This window comes from Nelumbo lutea, chromosome 7, assembly GCF_056320005.1.
Source record: "Nelumbo lutea isolate HS-2025 chromosome 7, American lotus-T2T, whole genome shotgun sequence".
In the NCBI taxonomy this organism is placed as follows: domain Eukaryota; kingdom Viridiplantae; phylum Streptophyta; class Magnoliopsida; order Proteales; family Nelumbonaceae; genus Nelumbo; species Nelumbo lutea.
The window spans coordinates 31,575,710-31,593,742 of NC_142690.1; the positions used below are offsets into that span (position 1 = coordinate 31,575,710).

Consider the following 18,033-nt stretch of genomic DNA (forward strand, 5'->3'; position numbering starts at 1 on the left):
CTGAATGGCTTCGGGCCTGAAATCTCTACAAATTCTCTTAATACAATTGGTTTATGGTCTGATACAAATATTGGTAGAGGTTCCTGAACCAGAATCCCCATCTGATCCATCCAATCCCTCGATAACAGAAATCTGTCCAGCTGTCTAACGATAGCTGGACATTGGCCATTTGAACAAGTTGATGCATCTCAGAATTCAAAGTAGTGGACTCTGATACCTATAACAAAGATCTAGAAGTGGAAGCTCTCTCAACCTAGTCATGTCTTCCATGATCATCAGATGCAGCCAAAGATGCCTCATAAGGCCTCCACCAATCCATCCTAAATGGCTTGACCTTGCACTCATCGACTATATGACCCAGCTGCTTACAGTATACATGAAATTGAACTTATCTTAATTGTGTAAAAGAGTCTTTCTTCTAGAGGTAATGTAATCATGCATACTATGAAGCCAAAAAAAAAAAGATCTTGTGATATTAATATTGAAGTTGCTAGTAATCAGTTGTCTCCCTTGGAATTTTGAAGAATGGGGATATGCATCTCCATAATTGTTTGTATACAAAAGGAAATCAAAATAGACAGGGACTGCATCTGAACTCTTATGAGGCAAATCTAAGAGGAACAAAGATGAATAGATTGTGACTGTGTCTGATTAAGTTAAATCAAAATACAATGAGAGAAGGATGAGAAGTCTAAACTCTATAGTTGCTTGGGACCATGGAATTATGAAGCATATAATTGATCACAGTATTGAGGCATACATTAGGTTTCATTTTTTTTACAGAGCAACATATGTTGGGGGGACTTTGATAGAGAGATTGGAATAAGCTCACCTTTACAAAAAGGAAGGTAAGATTCAAAAGGACACTAAAATGAGTAGCACTGAAACATGTGAATGATGCAGTGAGGCCCTACTGACTCCCAGCTTATTATACCAAAAATTTCATGTATGCATCTTCCGCTCTGCATTAAATTTTATGTGTAACCTTTTGCTCAAAGTGTGACCTGACTGGTGATTTTACAAATTGGTTATCTATCATTTTCTTTTCTCAAATATTAGAGAATGGACATATTTTCTTACTTATCCTCACATCAAGTCAAAGAACAAGATCTTTAAAATCAAGGTCAATCCAGATGTTCTATTTTACCTCAAGATAAAGTTCTAGGCATACCTCAGAACGCAAAGTATGAAAATATCCATTTAGTGCATACTTTGAAGCGGAGTATACAGCCTGACCTGGTGCAGGTGTTTTCCCTGCAGCACTGCTCATCTATTCAAATAATCATATAAATTAGGAACAAAAAGAGATAGCATTAAAGGAATAGAAGGGAGGACATTTTCATGCAATAGATAGTGCTGCTTCAGCTTTTTACTTCACAATGAATGCATAAAATCTGAAGTTTGGAGGGTTTCTACTGTGGATAGCAAGGCTTCAGCTTTTCATGCATAGACTATCAACCAGCACCATCCAATTACAAAGCATGTGTAATATCAACCAAGCTCAAAATCTCAACCTCAACAAAGGAAAAAAAAAAAAACAAAATCTCAACCTCAACAAAGCATGAGAGGACATTTTTAGCCAATCAAAAAATTTCCTTAAACTGGATACTAAAATACTGCAGTAATCTAGACAAGGGTTTAACTATTCAATGGATACATGATAAGTTCATCCCTTTTTTGGGCTGTTGTCATCCATGTTATAGTTCCACCAATTGTGTTACCCTAATGCAAAATGCTAAGCCAGTTTCCAAGACAAAGGTGAGCCCCAGATTTTCACCATAAAATCTAGATTTTGAATGGTTTATGCATAATAACAAATCCAAATAACATGGTTAATAGGTGGCTTTAGCAGTCCTAGGACCCAGCTTGGCATTATCCATTACCAGGTCCATCAATTAGTTTCCCCTGATTGGTAAGCACATACATCTGGATAACCATGCAAACCAGCTCCACCATCCACATTGGTTCGCCACCATGTCTGTATAACTCAAGGAAATAAAAATAATAGAAGCATGAAAGTCCAAGAGAAATCATAAGTGCACTTGAAAAAATAATTGAATTTGTTCCCATATACCACAACAAAATGACCCTTCCCCCGTCTCAACATGGAAGGTGCAAGTAGCCGAGTGAGAGATATCGTCCCAAGAACATTTACATTGAAGGTTGCCTAGTTACAAAAGAATAAAAGTATTATTCAAAGTAGAACACGATAGTAATATATTGTTACATGATATGGATTCCAGGTCATCCATAGAAACCTGAGATTAAACCATCAGGACAACTCATAGCTCATTAACTTATTAATCTACATGTTATATCAGTAGTTAAACAAGTTCTTGACATACAATTCCAAGTAGCTTTTCTCAAATGATTACCTTAAGACCTTCTTCAGTCACTTCAAGAGCTGAAGTTTTCTGCAATAAGAAAATGTGAAATAGCAAAAGACAGTTAGGGTACTTTATCTGCAGTGTGTGATCTCCACTACTCACTTTTTTTGAATTTAAGCATATCATCAACTGGGCTAAGTACATTCAGCATGATGTCAAGAAACAAAAGCATTTCTAATAGCATAAGAGTAATACTTTGTCATATTCTTTAAGGCTTACCTATCAACAAAAGAAACATTTTAAGCCTTAACATGTGTTTCATAAGAGGCATAAGTGACAAGATCAATTGAGTATATAACCACTGCCCTCTAAAAGGCTATAGGTTGCTATTGTTGAGGACACATCCAGACATGGAGTACAAACATGTGTTGTAAACAAGTTTGAGATAGAATAATTTGTCTGCTTTTACTTCTTAAATGAAAGACTTGCTTAATGCAGTTTATATTGTTCAAGTCCAACCCATTATTTATAAAAACATAAATACGTGCCTGAAGGTGTCTGCATGTGCATGTGTGTGCTTTCATGTGAATAGTTTAGGGGCTTTCCATGTCCAACTCCCTGCTTGGTGCATACGTACATGCCAAAACATAACATGTCTTTAGCTACATATTATTGCTATTAAAACCACCATTGTGATAGTCAAATCTCTGAATCAAATTTTTGGCCAGTGCTAAGAAAATGATTATTGAAAAAAAAAAGCATTGTTCATACACTGTGCAACTTTGCTTTTAGAAAATTATATAAATGAAGAAAATTAAATATATACTCTTGCTGCCAGAATATCATTCAACTTAACAACTCAACACTTCCTACATCCCATTGGCCCACCCATCATACATCACTCACAGCCACCATACTAATTCACCCTTACTATAGTCAGCCAGTTGAAGAAAGAATAACATAGCTCCATTTGCTAGTTAATGGAACAATTGCAATCTTGAGTATCAGGTATAAACTGACAGTTGATGAAATTCTGCATGATAGTATCTGTGGAGATGAATGAATGCACAATATACTCATACACTATGTAGTTAAACTTTCTTTCTAGCAGTCTCAAACTGTCACAATGGACCATCCTGCTTTTTTACCAGTTGTTCAAGCACATTAGGCGACCTTTTGAAGCAATTTTTTGTTTTTTCTTTCTGTTTAACAAAAATGTAGTCACCGTTTTAATACAAGAAGGATATAACAGAGTAAAATTTGCATGAGAATGGTATAGATTGCTGAAATGCATGTTATTAAGTACCGCATGCTATGGGATATCATAAGCTCGGCAGGGCTGTCAACGGACCACATCATGATCCCATCCAAATCTGATTTAATTAAGCTAACAGATCCCAATCTCAAATGGCAGATATGTTTGCAATCAAAATGGATTTACAATTTTACACCACTATCATCTGATCCAATTAATATCCAATCTGAAGATGATTGGTTCTGTAATATATCAAGGCTGCAGGGATACTCAACCCAGCTTCTGAGGTGTGTTTTGCAATGAAACTGTATCAGGTTACATTAGGAAGGGTTGGTGACAACACCCATGCAGTGTAAACCTAATTAGATTAGAACTGTTCAAGGCTTCTTAATATTATATATTCCCATCTTTGAGTAAAAAAAAGAGGTCATTACCTAATGCTAGTCCCAGCTATCTGGGGCCTTGGGAGGGGTAGGCTGGTTATGGTCCTACCCTTTGGCATTATTCACACAGGTGGCCACCCTCAGACTCAAAACAATGTTATCATAGTTGCCAGACCAACATTTTTCCAGTATACCAAGTAATGGCCCCGCCCCTATATTTACATTTTTGAATTAATTTCTTAATTACCACTACGCATATTAATTGACTTCATTGGAAAAAATAATGAATTAGCAGCTGCTACTTGCTAGCATTTCTACTGCTAAAATCCTCACTTACAGGGCGCTCATAAGCTGCATTGTGGATCATATAATCAACACCAGCACCAGAAAAAAAAGATTCTGCTTTCTGTACAGCTTCCCAAAGAGAATCTTCACCAGATGTAAGATCCAATGGTAAAACCATCACACCATCAGGTGCATGTTTACCTATAAGCATACAAGACAGTGTATTATTATAAAAAAGATACAGCAAAATAGCAGGCATCATATGAGGTTTCTAGGGGAAGGATGTACCAATAAGTTGACTCTTGACTCTCTCTAACTCAGCTTCATTTCGTGCAGATATTATGAGTTTGGCCCCTAAGCTAGCAAGCTGTTTTGCAAGAATCTCCCCTAACATTCCAACATAAAAGCAAAAAATAAGAAAATATCATAAACCATCCTAGACACATAACCAAAGGTTATTCTAAAAAGCAATCTAAACTCGTTAGTAGTTACCTGTGCTAATGAAGGGATCAAGGGTTAAAGCAGAGAGATGCCTCAACAAAGAGGATCTAATTTGAAGCTCAAAGTCTCAGTGACAATATTATAAAAATAAGAATTGTCTGACTGCTGATATTGATCTTACTGATAAAACATGTAATTTAGATTATAAAATTCCAAGGATTCTTTGCCATGAAGACTAGATTTCATAATAGGTTATTCTTTTCAAACTTGACAATGTTTATAATGGGTTATTAATACAGAAAATTCCTCGCTAGCAGCAGTAAGCTTCAGCCAGAAGTATTAAACAAGCAAATAAAGAAGAAAAAATAGGAGGAGAAGAAACAATTATTTTTACTATATGCTGATTACGGCAGAAACAAAAAGAAAGAACTCTTATCCTACAAGACCACTCAACTCTTTTATAGACCAGTAAGTAAATCTGCAATGAACTACTTGCATTCAAACATCAATAAAAATAGGAAGTTCCTATTCAAACTAAGACACCTTTATAACTCCCCAATGACTAATCTATCATGAAACAAAATTGACATATAGTATTTACTGCTTTATGCAACATAGCCAGCGGGGCCAATTGGTCAAACAATTGACTTTGAATTTTCCCATAATATGCAGAAACCAAAAGTCAGTCATCTTGAATCCTGAGTTGGGACACTTCCACATATCTGATTGAGCTGAAAATTTACAGTTTTTAAGCAATTATAAGTGTAATTGTCTCCACCACGTATCAGTCCAAATCAACCAAAGCTTGATTGATCAAACAATCACTTCTTTTCTGGTTGACTGTATATTCAGCAGGGCTGCCATCTGACAAATTTTCTTAGATTTCTTTCTCAGAGATTTGCTGAGAGTCTTCTATTTTTTATGAATAATAGTAAATTTTATTAATTCAAAAGCTGATTTAGAGTTGTGAATTCATACAATATCCTAGGGAGAGGTGCGAGCTGCAGCCCCTCCTTGAATCTTACAAGTAAACTAGGAAAGAAATACAGGAATCACAATTGAGCCCGAAACAATTCTTCCCTATTTACCCCTTGCTTGGCTAACACATCGGACAAAGCATTTGCTCATCTCCCCACCCACTGTAAAGAGACCAACATATTCATTGTCAACCAACTGAATTTCTTCATTTCACTCTTATAACGCTATATAGCATCTTCAGGATTTTTCAACCAGCCCACCACCACTTTGGAATCCCCTTCAATTATTGGATGTTATACCCCCAACTGGTTTGCAAATTGCACCCCTTGTACAGCAGCTAATAGCTCAGCCCTGATAGAGTCCCCAACTCCTAAAGGACCCGAATAGAGCAACAAAATCTCTCCCTTCTCATTTCTCAAGACACCACCCATTCTGGATAATCCAGGATTACCCATGCTACTTCCATCAAAGTTCAGCTTCAGTGAGCCTTCAGATGGAGGAGACTAGCTTGTAATTGACTTGTCCTTTAAAGGTGAACACCTCGTTACTACTGACCAGTTTCTCCAAAGGTCATTAAAAGAGAATTGATGAAAGATTTCCCAAGTCTTCAGCCAAAGTATTGCCCTATGCAACACACAGTCTTACAATTCCTGACTGCTCCTTTCCTTTTCTTGAAAGATCCTAGCATTCCTTTCTTGCCAAAGAGTCCAAATCAGGGCAGCGCGAGCATATCTCCACATAATTTTCCCTCTTTTTGTAAGCCAAGAGAAAGTATAATGGTTAAAGATCAAGCGAACTTCTGCTAGTAGACTCCAACTACTCCCAAACAACGAAATTAGCCAAGCCCAAAGGTCTGAAGAAAAAGGGCAAGATATTAGTAAATGGTAACAATCCTCCTCGTGAGCTCTACAGAGAATACACCAATTGGGAGAAATACAAAGGAAAGGTCTTCTCTTTTGTAGGTTATCTAGAGTGTTTAATTTCCCATAGAATACTTCCCAACAAAACGCCATATTTGCTGAGAGTCTTCTTCCATCCACTTAAAAGACCATTACCCAATTTTGGTCACAGTTATCTGGGATCTTGGAAGGGGAAGAGTAGATACAGACCTAACCTTTGGCATTTATTTTTCACAAATTGAGTGCTTCAGACTCATGCCCACATTCTCAAACTTATCAGCCAGAGACTTTACCATGCAACAAGCAATGGCCCCCCTCTTCTAACCACTTGCATTAGTTATTTCTTTGCTGATTTTGGTAAGGTATAACAGTTTGTTTATTTCAATTTTCAAATAGAAAATACCAACATTAACATTTAAGAGAAGCTTATAAATTCTAGCCTTCCAAATATTTGGAGAAGAAATTTGAGAAAAAAAAAAGTATGTTGTCAAAATCTTACAATTTACGATACAATTCACGGTTTGAATCATGGATCCCAAGGGTTTCGATTCGAATCTTATGTCTGAATCCTTTTCTACAAAAACCTTACGATTTTTGTTTGAATCCTACAATTTGATTCATAAATCTTACGATTTTTACAATTCAAATAAATTACGATTTTTACAATTCAAATAAATTCAATTAAGAATTAGTTCTCTACTTCTTTTTTTGTTTATGTTTAGTTTTGCCATGGGAAACTTTTTTAAAGCCCTTACTAGAAAATGACTTATTTACATTATTTAAGACTAGAAATTGAGTTTATTTATCATATGTAAGTTAAAGGGCCATTGTATTTAGATTTGTTTGACTTTAAAGTGAAACATGATTATATCATCTTAGGCTTCTATCGTATAAGTGGTAAATTCTATTATTTTAAGTACATATATGGTAGATATAGATCAAAAATAGGGTAAAATCGCTTTCCTATATATATTTAGCCTTTTAATATATCTATATTTAATTTTTTGACAAGTTTGTATAAAATAGAAATAATCTTACGATTTACGATACGATTCACGATTCGATTTGATTCAACTTTCTCTACGATTATGATTTTCAAAACATTTGCACCAACTTCCACTCTTGTAACCAGTTATATGATAAGGCTCTTATATCTGTCATCATATATTTCTTCTTATTGTATAAAACATTTGATTCTTACTTGTTGACTATCAAAATTGCAATTAAGTTTATATGAATCACTTCAGCAACATAATAGGGAAGGTGTGTAGCAGGGCATCCTAACAAGTAGACTTTGATAGCAAAGCTAAAAATGTGCAAAAGCTAGAGGGGTCTAAATTAAAATGTCATCCAATTAACTATTACAAATCCTGCTTCTACACCAAAACTGTGAACATATTTTACATATATAGAAACTTGGCATGCTTGTAAGTTTTGCTATTAAAACAACTGATTGCAATGTAATAGCATCAATTCAAGAAAAAAAAAACAAAACCCAACTGAGAAAACATCAAAAAAGGGTAATTGAATCGTTTACCAATTCCACGGCTGGCACCAGTTATCCAAACAACCTAAAACCAGCCCAAATTTTAGAAAAAAAACTTAAAAACAAAATTAAAATGTACATACACAATTAGGGTTAGAATATTAGAAAACTGCACTGCAGACCTTATCTTCGATTTCTTCGCGCTTTACCTTCCTTTTTGATAATAATGTAAAATCACCTAGGAAAGTAGGAAAGCAACTCAGTCAATCAAATTAGGAAAAATTTTGTATCGGCTTTAGATTCTTAAATCAAAGAGTTGCCTATCAACAGTTGGGGAGCACTAAAAACCGGGTCCAAATTTTCGAAAAAATAAAAAAGAAAAAGAGGGATTGTTAGAGAATTAGAGTGATTACCATCTGCAGTGGCGAATTTCACGAGGATTGTGAGGATTGAAGCAAAGGTTAGAGTGATTAAGAGTAGAGTCAGCATTCTTTGTTTGCTACAAAAACACAGCAAATCATCTACAGTGGTTCAGGCGTTTAGCCACAAATTCAAATTACATAACTTTCGTGAATCTCTCTGTTAGGGAGGGACGGAGGGTGCGATACCCACTCCCAATCGCCGGCGTTTGGACTCTCCAAAAATCCCTGCGAGTTTATAACAATATTATAACAATATTATAAATTCAAATTATCATGCTATGCTTCATCGGGCCCCGCCCGTCGTACGACTCATGAGTTCAAATCAGCCCCCACAATATTATCCCTCACCACGGCCGCAGCACATCGTGTATTGAGATCATCTTCCTATGATGACATCATCATTTTTAAAATTATCATTGGGAGATGTTCCGAATAAGAGCAATAATGTGCTGTGGGATATTGAAGAGGGCAATCTTGTGAGTGGCTGATTCGGTTTCACAACTCATATTCAAAAGTGCTCAACAATTGCAGCGGGGTAAAAGGGCTTATGGTGATGTGACCATGTAATCATTGTAAATCATGTTTGTTATGGACCAGGTCCAATCCAGTCCAATGAATATTTTGGACCATTTTGGACCGGTCCAATTCAATGTTTGGACCATTTAATCTGTTCAAATTCGTTTTGATTTAGATTAATTTCAACCCAAATGTGGTCCATTGACACCTATATTCTTATCTTATATCAATGGACCAGATAATCCAACCCAATCCAATATAAATTTATTATGGATAGACCAGGTCCAATTCAATCTAATAAATATTTTGGACAGGATTGGTCCAATCCAATATGTCTTGTTGGTCCATCCAATCTATTCAAATTGATTTTTGACTGAATGGGGTCTAATTCAAAACCGGTCCATTGACACCCTTATGTTCGATATCTGTTAAAAGAGGATTGCTATTGGAAAACAAGGTTGGTGATGGGCGTCAATAAAGGTTTGGGAGGACCCTTGGATACCAAACTTAAGGCTCAGTTTGGAAAGAGTACAAATGCAAATACATACGGTGTAAATACATATAAAACAATACAAAGTATGGTTTACACTCTACAAATTTGTATACTCTTTCCAAACTGAGCCTAAGAAATTTTCTAGTGGATGGGAGTGTTGAGATTGCTTCTCATGGGGTGACTTATGTGAGGGATTTGATACCGTTTGTGTGGATGCAAATTCTAGTGTGCAAATTTTGTTCTTGTGGAGGCAGTAGATGCGGCGCATTTGTTGGTTGATGCCAAATACATTGTCCATGCATAAAATATGGTGTCATTTTCTTATATTCCCCAAACCCTCAATGTCCTAGCTTATAAATTAGCTACATGGTCTCTAAAGTTTAATCTGCATGTAAGGGTGTCAATGAACCGGTTTTGAATTGGATTGGACCAACAAGATATATTGGATTGGACCAATCTGGTCCAAAATATTTATTAGATTGGATTGGACCTAGTCCGTCCTTAATAAATTTATATTGAATTGGGTTGGATTAAGCCAATATCTGATCCATTAATATAAGAAAATTATATTGACAGGATTTGGGTTGAAATCAATCTAAATTAAAATGAATTTGAACAGATTGGATGGTCCAAGCATTGAATCGGACCGGCCCAAAATGGTCCAAAACATTCATTGGATTGAATTGGACCTGATCCATTTGTAATGGACTCACATTGGACTGGATTGGATTGGACCAAATCCAATCCAATTGGCACCCTTATCTGCATGGAGGCTGGGTTGGGCGTTCTTCAAACTGCATTTCTTCTATCCTTATTAATTAATCATATGTTTATTGGAGTAAAACAAACAAAAATCATATTCACCTAGTCCTTTGGTATCCCAGATGTTGTTGAACGATGCTTCAGCACTACATTGAGGGCTAATATGACTATTCCTTGAAAATGGGAAGAGCTTATCAAAGGCAGTGATGGGAAGAATTAGCAATATTGAGAGAAACTAGGAAATGATTTTGGCCTGTCATGTTGAGATTCTAGAGAAACTCAACTTGTTCTCACCTCCAATCAGATGTCTAGAAGAACAGAGTCCATGGACTCCACCCAACAATAATAGTCCTAGAGGTGATGAAGGATTAGACCAGACGACTAGCAATCCGGAGGGACATAGACAGCTTCAAGTTCCACAAGTTATAATGGAGATGTTCAGAATGGGTGGGGTGGAGACCTTTGCATCCCAAACAATGGTCCATTGGGAATTGTTTTCTAACAAAAATGCACAACCAAAGCTTAGTCAAGGGAGCCTCAAAACTAGAACCACCATCATTCTTTAATCTCTCTCTATCTCTCTCTCTAAAACCATGTTTCAGAGCCAACTAGTTAATTGATTCCACCACAACAAGACCTCTAGCCACCATCCCCCTCACCTTTTCATAGATTCTATTCCCTCAGTATCTAATCATAGCTTGAGCTATTACCTCATCCCATTGCTTAAAACACCCGCACATTGGCCCTGCAATCTTCCATTCCCTTCTCCTTCCACTTCCATTGATGAACCCCCTCCCTAGATTGGCTTCCTTTGGGGAAGGCATCCTTTGGCTCTACTTTAGGGTTCAAACTTCAGTGCCATCAAGGGAACATGTGGTGATCAGGGTAACTCTGGCAACAACTATCATAGAGGGCATGTGTTCACTCTAGCTGAAATCCCATGTCAATGACATCAATTGGAAGTTCAATGCCAATCGAAGGTGATTTGCGGTTGGTTATAACTCTAGTCGCTACTCTTGTCACTCTACTGGATACACTAAACAAAGCTCAATAGCCATTAAGTTCTTGCAAAGGATGGCCATGCCATTATTCATCTGGAAGAAGGGGAAATGAAGAATTACAGGAGTAATGCCAATGTTAGCAAAGAGGAAGAAGAAAAAGAAGATGATGATGAGAGGGGAGCCACACTCATGATAGACACCACCAAACAAAGCTCTACACAAATACCTTTGATACGTTGAGAAGGTCAGCAAGGAGCCATGTCAAGAACCCACGATATCGAGATTAGGTTGCATGACTTGCAGGACGTGTGGCATATGCATATTTGTTAACAGGACGTGTGGCATATGCATATTTGTTAGCTGTTGGTGCATAAGAAGTAGTCAAACAAGTGAGGAAATATCTCACAATAGTTGCATTAGTTGTTGTTGAATAGGCTAAGAGTGTTGCTAATGTATAGGATAGGGAGTTGCTAAACTTAAGGAAGCACTAGACGTTGAGGCCTTGAGTTTAGGAAAAATTGTTGAATGGCTTTTGTATTTAAACATGGGGTTGTACAGAACCATGTATGATTTGAAATCAAATAAAATTACAGGCTATTTTCTTGCCTTAAAAAGAAGATCTATCAACCTTCCTGTAATGGAAACTTAAATTCATCCTCCTCAGCACTCCTTAGGGTGATTTCTCTCAACTGTCTTGAGGATTGCAACTTCAAACAAGAAACCCCTTGACTCAGTCGTGACTACATCAATAAGTATCAACTTAGTGACAGGAGACAAGGGTAAGAAGAACGATGCCAACCAGACTCTCTCGATCCCTGATAGTGATTTTGGGATGACCTATCTACTAAACAACTTGGAGGTAGTCGTGAAATTTAAAACCAGGAGATCCAAGGAACCACCACAAGCTAGAGCTGAGGTGGGCTTGTGTAAAGAACTCAAGGTAGAGCTCTACTTGACTTACCATGTTGATAGTAGAGCCATAGTGACCACAGAGCACAATGAAGACAAATCATGCCTCTGGAAATCACGAGCTAGTACATTATTTATTGTGTTTGGCCCTATGTATTTTTATGATAACAAAATCATTAAGAGTATGTATTAATGGTGTAATTAAACATACATAAAATCTTTAGTAAGCTTTTTTGTGCCAAAAAAATGTATTAAAGTTAGAATGCTATTGTTGATTACTTATGCTTCAAAGGTATCTACATTATCACCACATCTCTCTAGCTAAGGAAACTCCAAGAAATTCAAGCATATCAAGGCTACTTAAAACTAGGGGTGGCAAATGGATGGATTGGGTAAAGGTTGAATATCAACCCATCCATATTGATCCACCAACCCACCATGACCCATCATCAGTCCTACTTAAAGGGTCATAACCCACCCTAACCCTAACCCACCCATATTGACCCACATAACCCATCATATTGACCTTTAACCACCCTCACCCATACTAACCCACCTACCCTCACTTATAAATACAAAAATGGATAGAGATGGCCGTATATACAAAATAATAAATTTTGAGAAAATAATCTCCCTCAAGGCTGTCATGTGACAAAAATGAGTCAGGTTAACCCATATACCCAAAAAAAGCAAAAATTGTAGATAAATACAAAAAATTGAAGAAAATTTGCAGAAAGTGCAAATAAAATATCAAAAAATTGTAGAAAATACAAAAAATAGAAAAAATTACGAAAAATACAAAACATACTAAAAAACATTAGAAAATTCAAAACTTTTACACAAAAAAACCAGTAAATATGCAAAGCAATACCAGAAAATTGTAGGAAATGCATGAAAAACGCAAAAAAGCACCAAAAATTATAGAAAATGCAGAAAAATACCAGAAAATTTTAGAAAATGTAGAAAATACCAAAAATTGCAAAAATGCAGAAAATTACCAAAAATGAAAAAAAACAGAAAATTTGCAAAAAAATGCAAAACTTTATAAAAGTGCTTTCACAAAAGTACTTTATGAAAGTACTTCTACAAAAGTGCTTTCATAAAAGCACTTTTATAAAAGCGCTTTTGTGTAAAAGTTCTTTTATGCTTTCATAAAAGTGTTTTCGTAAAAGTGCTTTCGTGTAAAAGTGCTTTCGTGTAAAAGTGCTTTTATAAAAGTACTTTTGTACTTTTGTAAAAAGTACTTTTATGATTTCATAAAAGTGTTTTCATAAAAGAACTTCAATAAAAGCATTTTTATGTAAAAGTGCTTTCATAAAAGTACTTTTATAAGTGCTTTTATGCTTTCATAAAAGTGTTTTCATAAAAGCACTTTCATAAAGTGCTTTTGTAAAAGTACTTAAAAGTATTTTTGTAGAAGTACTTTTATAAAAGTACTTTCGTAAGTACTTATGTAAAAGTTCTTTCATAAAATTACTTTGTAAAATTGCTTTCGTAAAAGTGTTTTTGTATAAAATTGAATGTGAACACGAATGGTATTAAATTCTATTTTATTTCGCTTTCATTAACAAAATGAAATTTGGCATAGTGGACTGGAAGTGTAATGAAATGTTTGCACGCTAGGAGGTTTGAGTTCGAATCATTATAGCTTCTAATTATTGAGATTTGGCAAGTATAGGTAGAATTGACTTTGACCCAACCCATCTTGACCCGCGCAACCTAACCCATCTTGATCCTAATGGGTACCCTCGACCCAACCCACCCTAACCCTTTTCCACTGACCCTAATGGGTTACTCGACCCATATTGACCCATCAATAGATTGGATGGGTTCCAAGGTGGGTGGGTCAAATGGGTTGGGGTCAAGATTGCCAGCCCTACTTAAAACTTAAATGACTTTGGAGTTGTTTAAAGGACATCTACTATCTCACTAAGGAGAAGAAGATTATATCTAGTTAAGCTCAAATTGTATTTGTATTTTAGGATCTTGATGTAATCAATTGCATGTTTTCTCTAGATGCTCAACAAGACTAAACTCACTATATTCAAACTTAGTAACCATTAACTAGAATTGGTTTGGTTCTTAGGCTTTCCAAAGCTTAAACAAGAGTTTACAATCAAAACATATATTTTGAAAGCTAATAAAACAGACCCCAAACCTTTGAATAAGAATTTAATTTTTAAGGTTTTCTAAGTCTTGGGTTGTTTGTTAGGCAATAATATCCAGATTGAAAGACATAATTGACTACCCCAAACAACATAGTGGACTAACTAGGACAATTGAGTCATAAAATGTCAAGACTCTAAAACATAGTTGATTATCCTAGAAAGTATTGTTAACTAATTGTGATAGCTGATGCATGAAATATGCTCTATTTGAGAAGAATAGTTGCCTACCCAGAAAAGCATAGTCGATTAGTCTAGATAAAGTGAGTTCAAGTGATTCGATTGATATGGAGGAACCAGTCAAATAAGAGAGAGAGAAAATATTTCTCCCTTCATAAAGTAGTCAACTAGCAAAAATGACAATTGACTACTTCAATTAAATTTAACCATTTAAAGCCTCTAATGACTATTGCCATTTATGTAAAGCCTTCTAACTTTTGGGGGGAAATTTGAATCATTTCTAAAGATAGAAAAATCCCTTCACTAACTAGAAAATGGTCATTTGCTCTCAAATCCTATACAATAGAAGAGTTCTACTTGATTCAAAATAAGAAGCAAGAGATTGAATCAAGGCTTTTGAAAAAAAAACATGTGCTTTCCTTGTTCATAGTGTATATAGTGTTTTTTTTTAGAAAGAGCGAGCAAGCTAGAGTCATTTTGTTAAAGAGATTCTTAAGATTTAATAGTGGTACTGCTGAGCAAAGTTGATGAGAAGCTTTTAAGCTTGTATAGTTTCACCCATCTACTGGGAGTCTCTTCACAAAACTGAGCATTTGTTGAGAACTCTAACAACTGAGTTTAGTTTGAGCTTGAATTTTTATATCTACTTGTTAAGAGGATTCTCTTACTTGTAAAAATGCTCTTTTGCTAAAGACAAAAATATCATTGAGCAAGTAGGTGTTTAAAGTTTTTTGAACACCATTAAGGTCTTGTTGGCACCTTTATTAAGCCTGACCACAAGGTCCTATAGGTGCCTAGAAGTCCTGTCGGTTTAGGTTGGATTAGCACCCGTGAAGTTTAATCAATTCAGGTATTGTAGGCACCTGTAAAGTCCTATAGGTTAAAAAAAGATTTGTTGGCACCTAAGAAGTCCAACTGGTTAGTGGAAATCCTCAATGCTAGTCTAAGATGGAGGACGTAGGTAGGGTTGGTTGAACCTCTATAAAAATCCGGTGTGCCTTGTATGTTTTTCTTTGTTTCTTCAAGTTTTACAGTTTCTTTTGTTTTACTAACATCCTCAAATAACTGTACTAACTTGACTCCTTAAGGTAGAGGCATACATGCATTGTTTTATTTTGTATTTATTTCCTTTTATCTATAAGACACAAGGTCATTTAGGTGGCTTTTAATCGCACTTTTCAGACGTTTGAATCTGAAAATGTTGCTTTTCAAATGCCACCATTGTTTGGTGTTACATCTGAAATAGGGTTTGAAAACTTTATTCAGATATGAAATTTTTAGACTCAAGCCTGTCACTTATGCATTTAGACGCGTTTCAGACATGGCCAAAAGAAAAACTACCCCTCCCCATTCGACCTCTCTTTCTTGTCTTCATACATCTCTCTCTGCCCTATCTTCTGCCACTGCCACTACAACTTGCAGCGGCGGTTCTCTCTCTCTCTCTCTCTCTCTCTCTCTCTCTCGCTCTCGCTCGCTCGCTTGCTCGCACGTTCTCTCTCTCTCTCTTGCTCGCTCGCTTGCTCGCTCTCTGCCCCAGTCTTCCCAGTTCTCTCTCTTCCTCTCTCCCTCCTTTGTCTTCCCACCACCGCCATCGTCGCTGCAACATGTAGCAATGGTGGTTCGGTGAGTAATAATAATATTTTTATTAATTATTAGTTAAACTTATTTTTATTAATTATTAATTATTTTAATATTTTTATTAAACATTAATTATTTTTTATTAAATTTACTTGTGTTATTTATTAATTATTAACTATTTTTATTAACTAGTAATTTTTAATTATTTCATTAATTTTTATTTGTGTAAATTATTAATTATTTTAATATTTTATAGTCATTAATTATTTTTTTTTAATTTTAATCATTTCATTTATTAATTAGTAATTATTAATTTACTATTTTTATTTGTATTGTTTCAATATTATTTTGAGGTTGAAAATTATTTTTTATGAGATAATGCAAATTGAACTCAACATTTCCAAATAGTATGTTCTTGGGGTAAAATAGTAAAATCAATAAATTTCAGATGGTAAAGGGTTGATCCAACACAAACAAACTTATGGATTCAGATCCTCTAAAAAGTTAAAAAGCATCTATGCCTCTTTTCAAATTTTAGGCACTTTTAATATCTTTTTAACTTTCTAGATCTGAATTTTCAAATTTATCAAACACCACCTTAGTGCAGTTACCAAGCTACTAACTTTACTGATTGCACTAACCCTTTGGTTAAGTGGTTTGGGCTTTATCTTCTAACTTCTTCCAACTACTATATAACTACTCTTTCTAATTGCTCTGCATTTACTTATACATTTACTCATCTTTACTACTTATTTATTATTCAACTACATTTAGATTTGTCCTTGAAATTCCAATAGTAAATAACAACTTCTTGAACCTCAAGTTGATTATATTTAGATAGCTGATCCCCATCTCAACTATCATCTTGTAGCAAGTCCTTCTCTTTACTCTTATTAGTGGTTGGTCCTCTCTCTAATTAGTATTTAGGTACACACCATCGTACAAGTGCCACTTACATTTTTTACCTATTTACTTTCAACTTCTCATTTAATTTATGTAGTTAAATTTACTATTGTGTTTACATTTATTGTTTAACCATAGAACCAATAACTAGATAGCATGCTACAATTACTTTTAGCCGCTATCATCTTGTTAGCAATTATTGTTATTATTGTTTATATTTGTATAACTTCTAAGTCCTACAACTTCTGCTATTGTATTGTTTATTTGTCTTTGTAGTTGCAAATCTTTTGTTCAACAGTTACATTAATTAGTGAGTAACATTTTGATTAATTGTTGAACTAAACTAACTAAGCCTCCATTCCATTGCATCTTGATTCTTATTGTCAAGAAGGCTTAGCTTCAGTTTTAGGGCAAGGGTTTTGAGCTTGACTGTTTAATTCTGATTTGAATTCAATATTTTGAAGCTCTACTCAATTCTCTTCCTCCTCCATTTTAACAATTCATATTAAATTATAATATGAACAAGATGAAAGGCACCTTGCAAGAATTTAGTAACATGTTGTAGAGGGTTGCCGAATTGATAAGAAGGATAAGCCTATATCTATGCTTGTAGAAGCAAGCAAGAAGGCTGGTAAGAAGTAAAGGAAAGGAAAATTACCTACTTTTAGCATTGGAAGAGATATAAATCATCTAACGAGTGTCACTTCTACAAGAAAATTGGAATTGGAAGAGAAATTATGTGTGATACTTGGAATGCATTAAGAAGAAGCTTGCTGAAGGTAAGATCAAAGCATATATTATAGAGGCCAATTTATTGGCCCCTTTTGTTTTTTCTTGGTATAATGACTCAGGTGCATCCTCACATGTGTGTAACACACTGTAGGGGTTCAAAGAAAGAAAAAGGCTAAGTGATAGCAAGGTAGTGCTTAAAGTGCTTTACATGGGAATGTCAACAACTATTATAGTTGACCTATAAGGGTAGTAGAATTAGTCTTTAGATAAGGAATTTTAGTTTTGAAATATTGTCTTTACATTCTACATTTAATAAAA

General features: G+C 35.3%; 1 protein-coding gene across 10 annotated transcripts in view; it reads right to left on the reverse strand.

Annotated features, from left to right (window-relative positions):
* The window catches only part of LOC148845979 (NAD(P)-binding Rossmann-fold superfamily protein), a 70,559-nt gene extending 61,668 nt beyond the window's left edge, over positions 1-8,891 (reverse strand). For 4 of the 10 annotated variants that reach the window (XR_016101973.1, XR_016101974.1, XM_088953634.1 and 1 more), the window contains exons 1-9: positions 8,468-8,854; positions 8,237-8,292; positions 8,106-8,139; positions 4,539-4,637; positions 4,303-4,451; positions 2,376-2,414; positions 2,075-2,167; positions 1,925-1,978; positions 1,172-1,270 (exon numbers count right to left, since the gene is read on the reverse strand). Coding sequence is in view for 6 of the 10 variants with exons in the window: in XM_088953634.1 (XP_088809760.1) it covers positions 1,172-1,270; positions 1,925-1,978; positions 2,075-2,167; positions 2,376-2,414; positions 4,303-4,451; positions 4,539-4,637; positions 8,106-8,139; positions 8,237-8,292; positions 8,468-8,543 (699 nt within the window). In the remaining 4 variants the exon portion in view is untranslated. Of the gene's footprint in view, positions 1-1,171; positions 1,271-1,924; positions 1,979-2,074; positions 2,168-2,375; positions 2,415-4,302; positions 4,452-4,538; positions 4,638-8,105; positions 8,140-8,236; positions 8,293-8,467 lie in introns of all 10 variants that reach the window. The other 6 variants (XR_016101976.1, XR_016101975.1, XM_088953636.1 and 3 more) reach the window with 3 other exon arrangements.
* Positions 8,892-18,033: the final 9,142 nt, after the last annotated feature.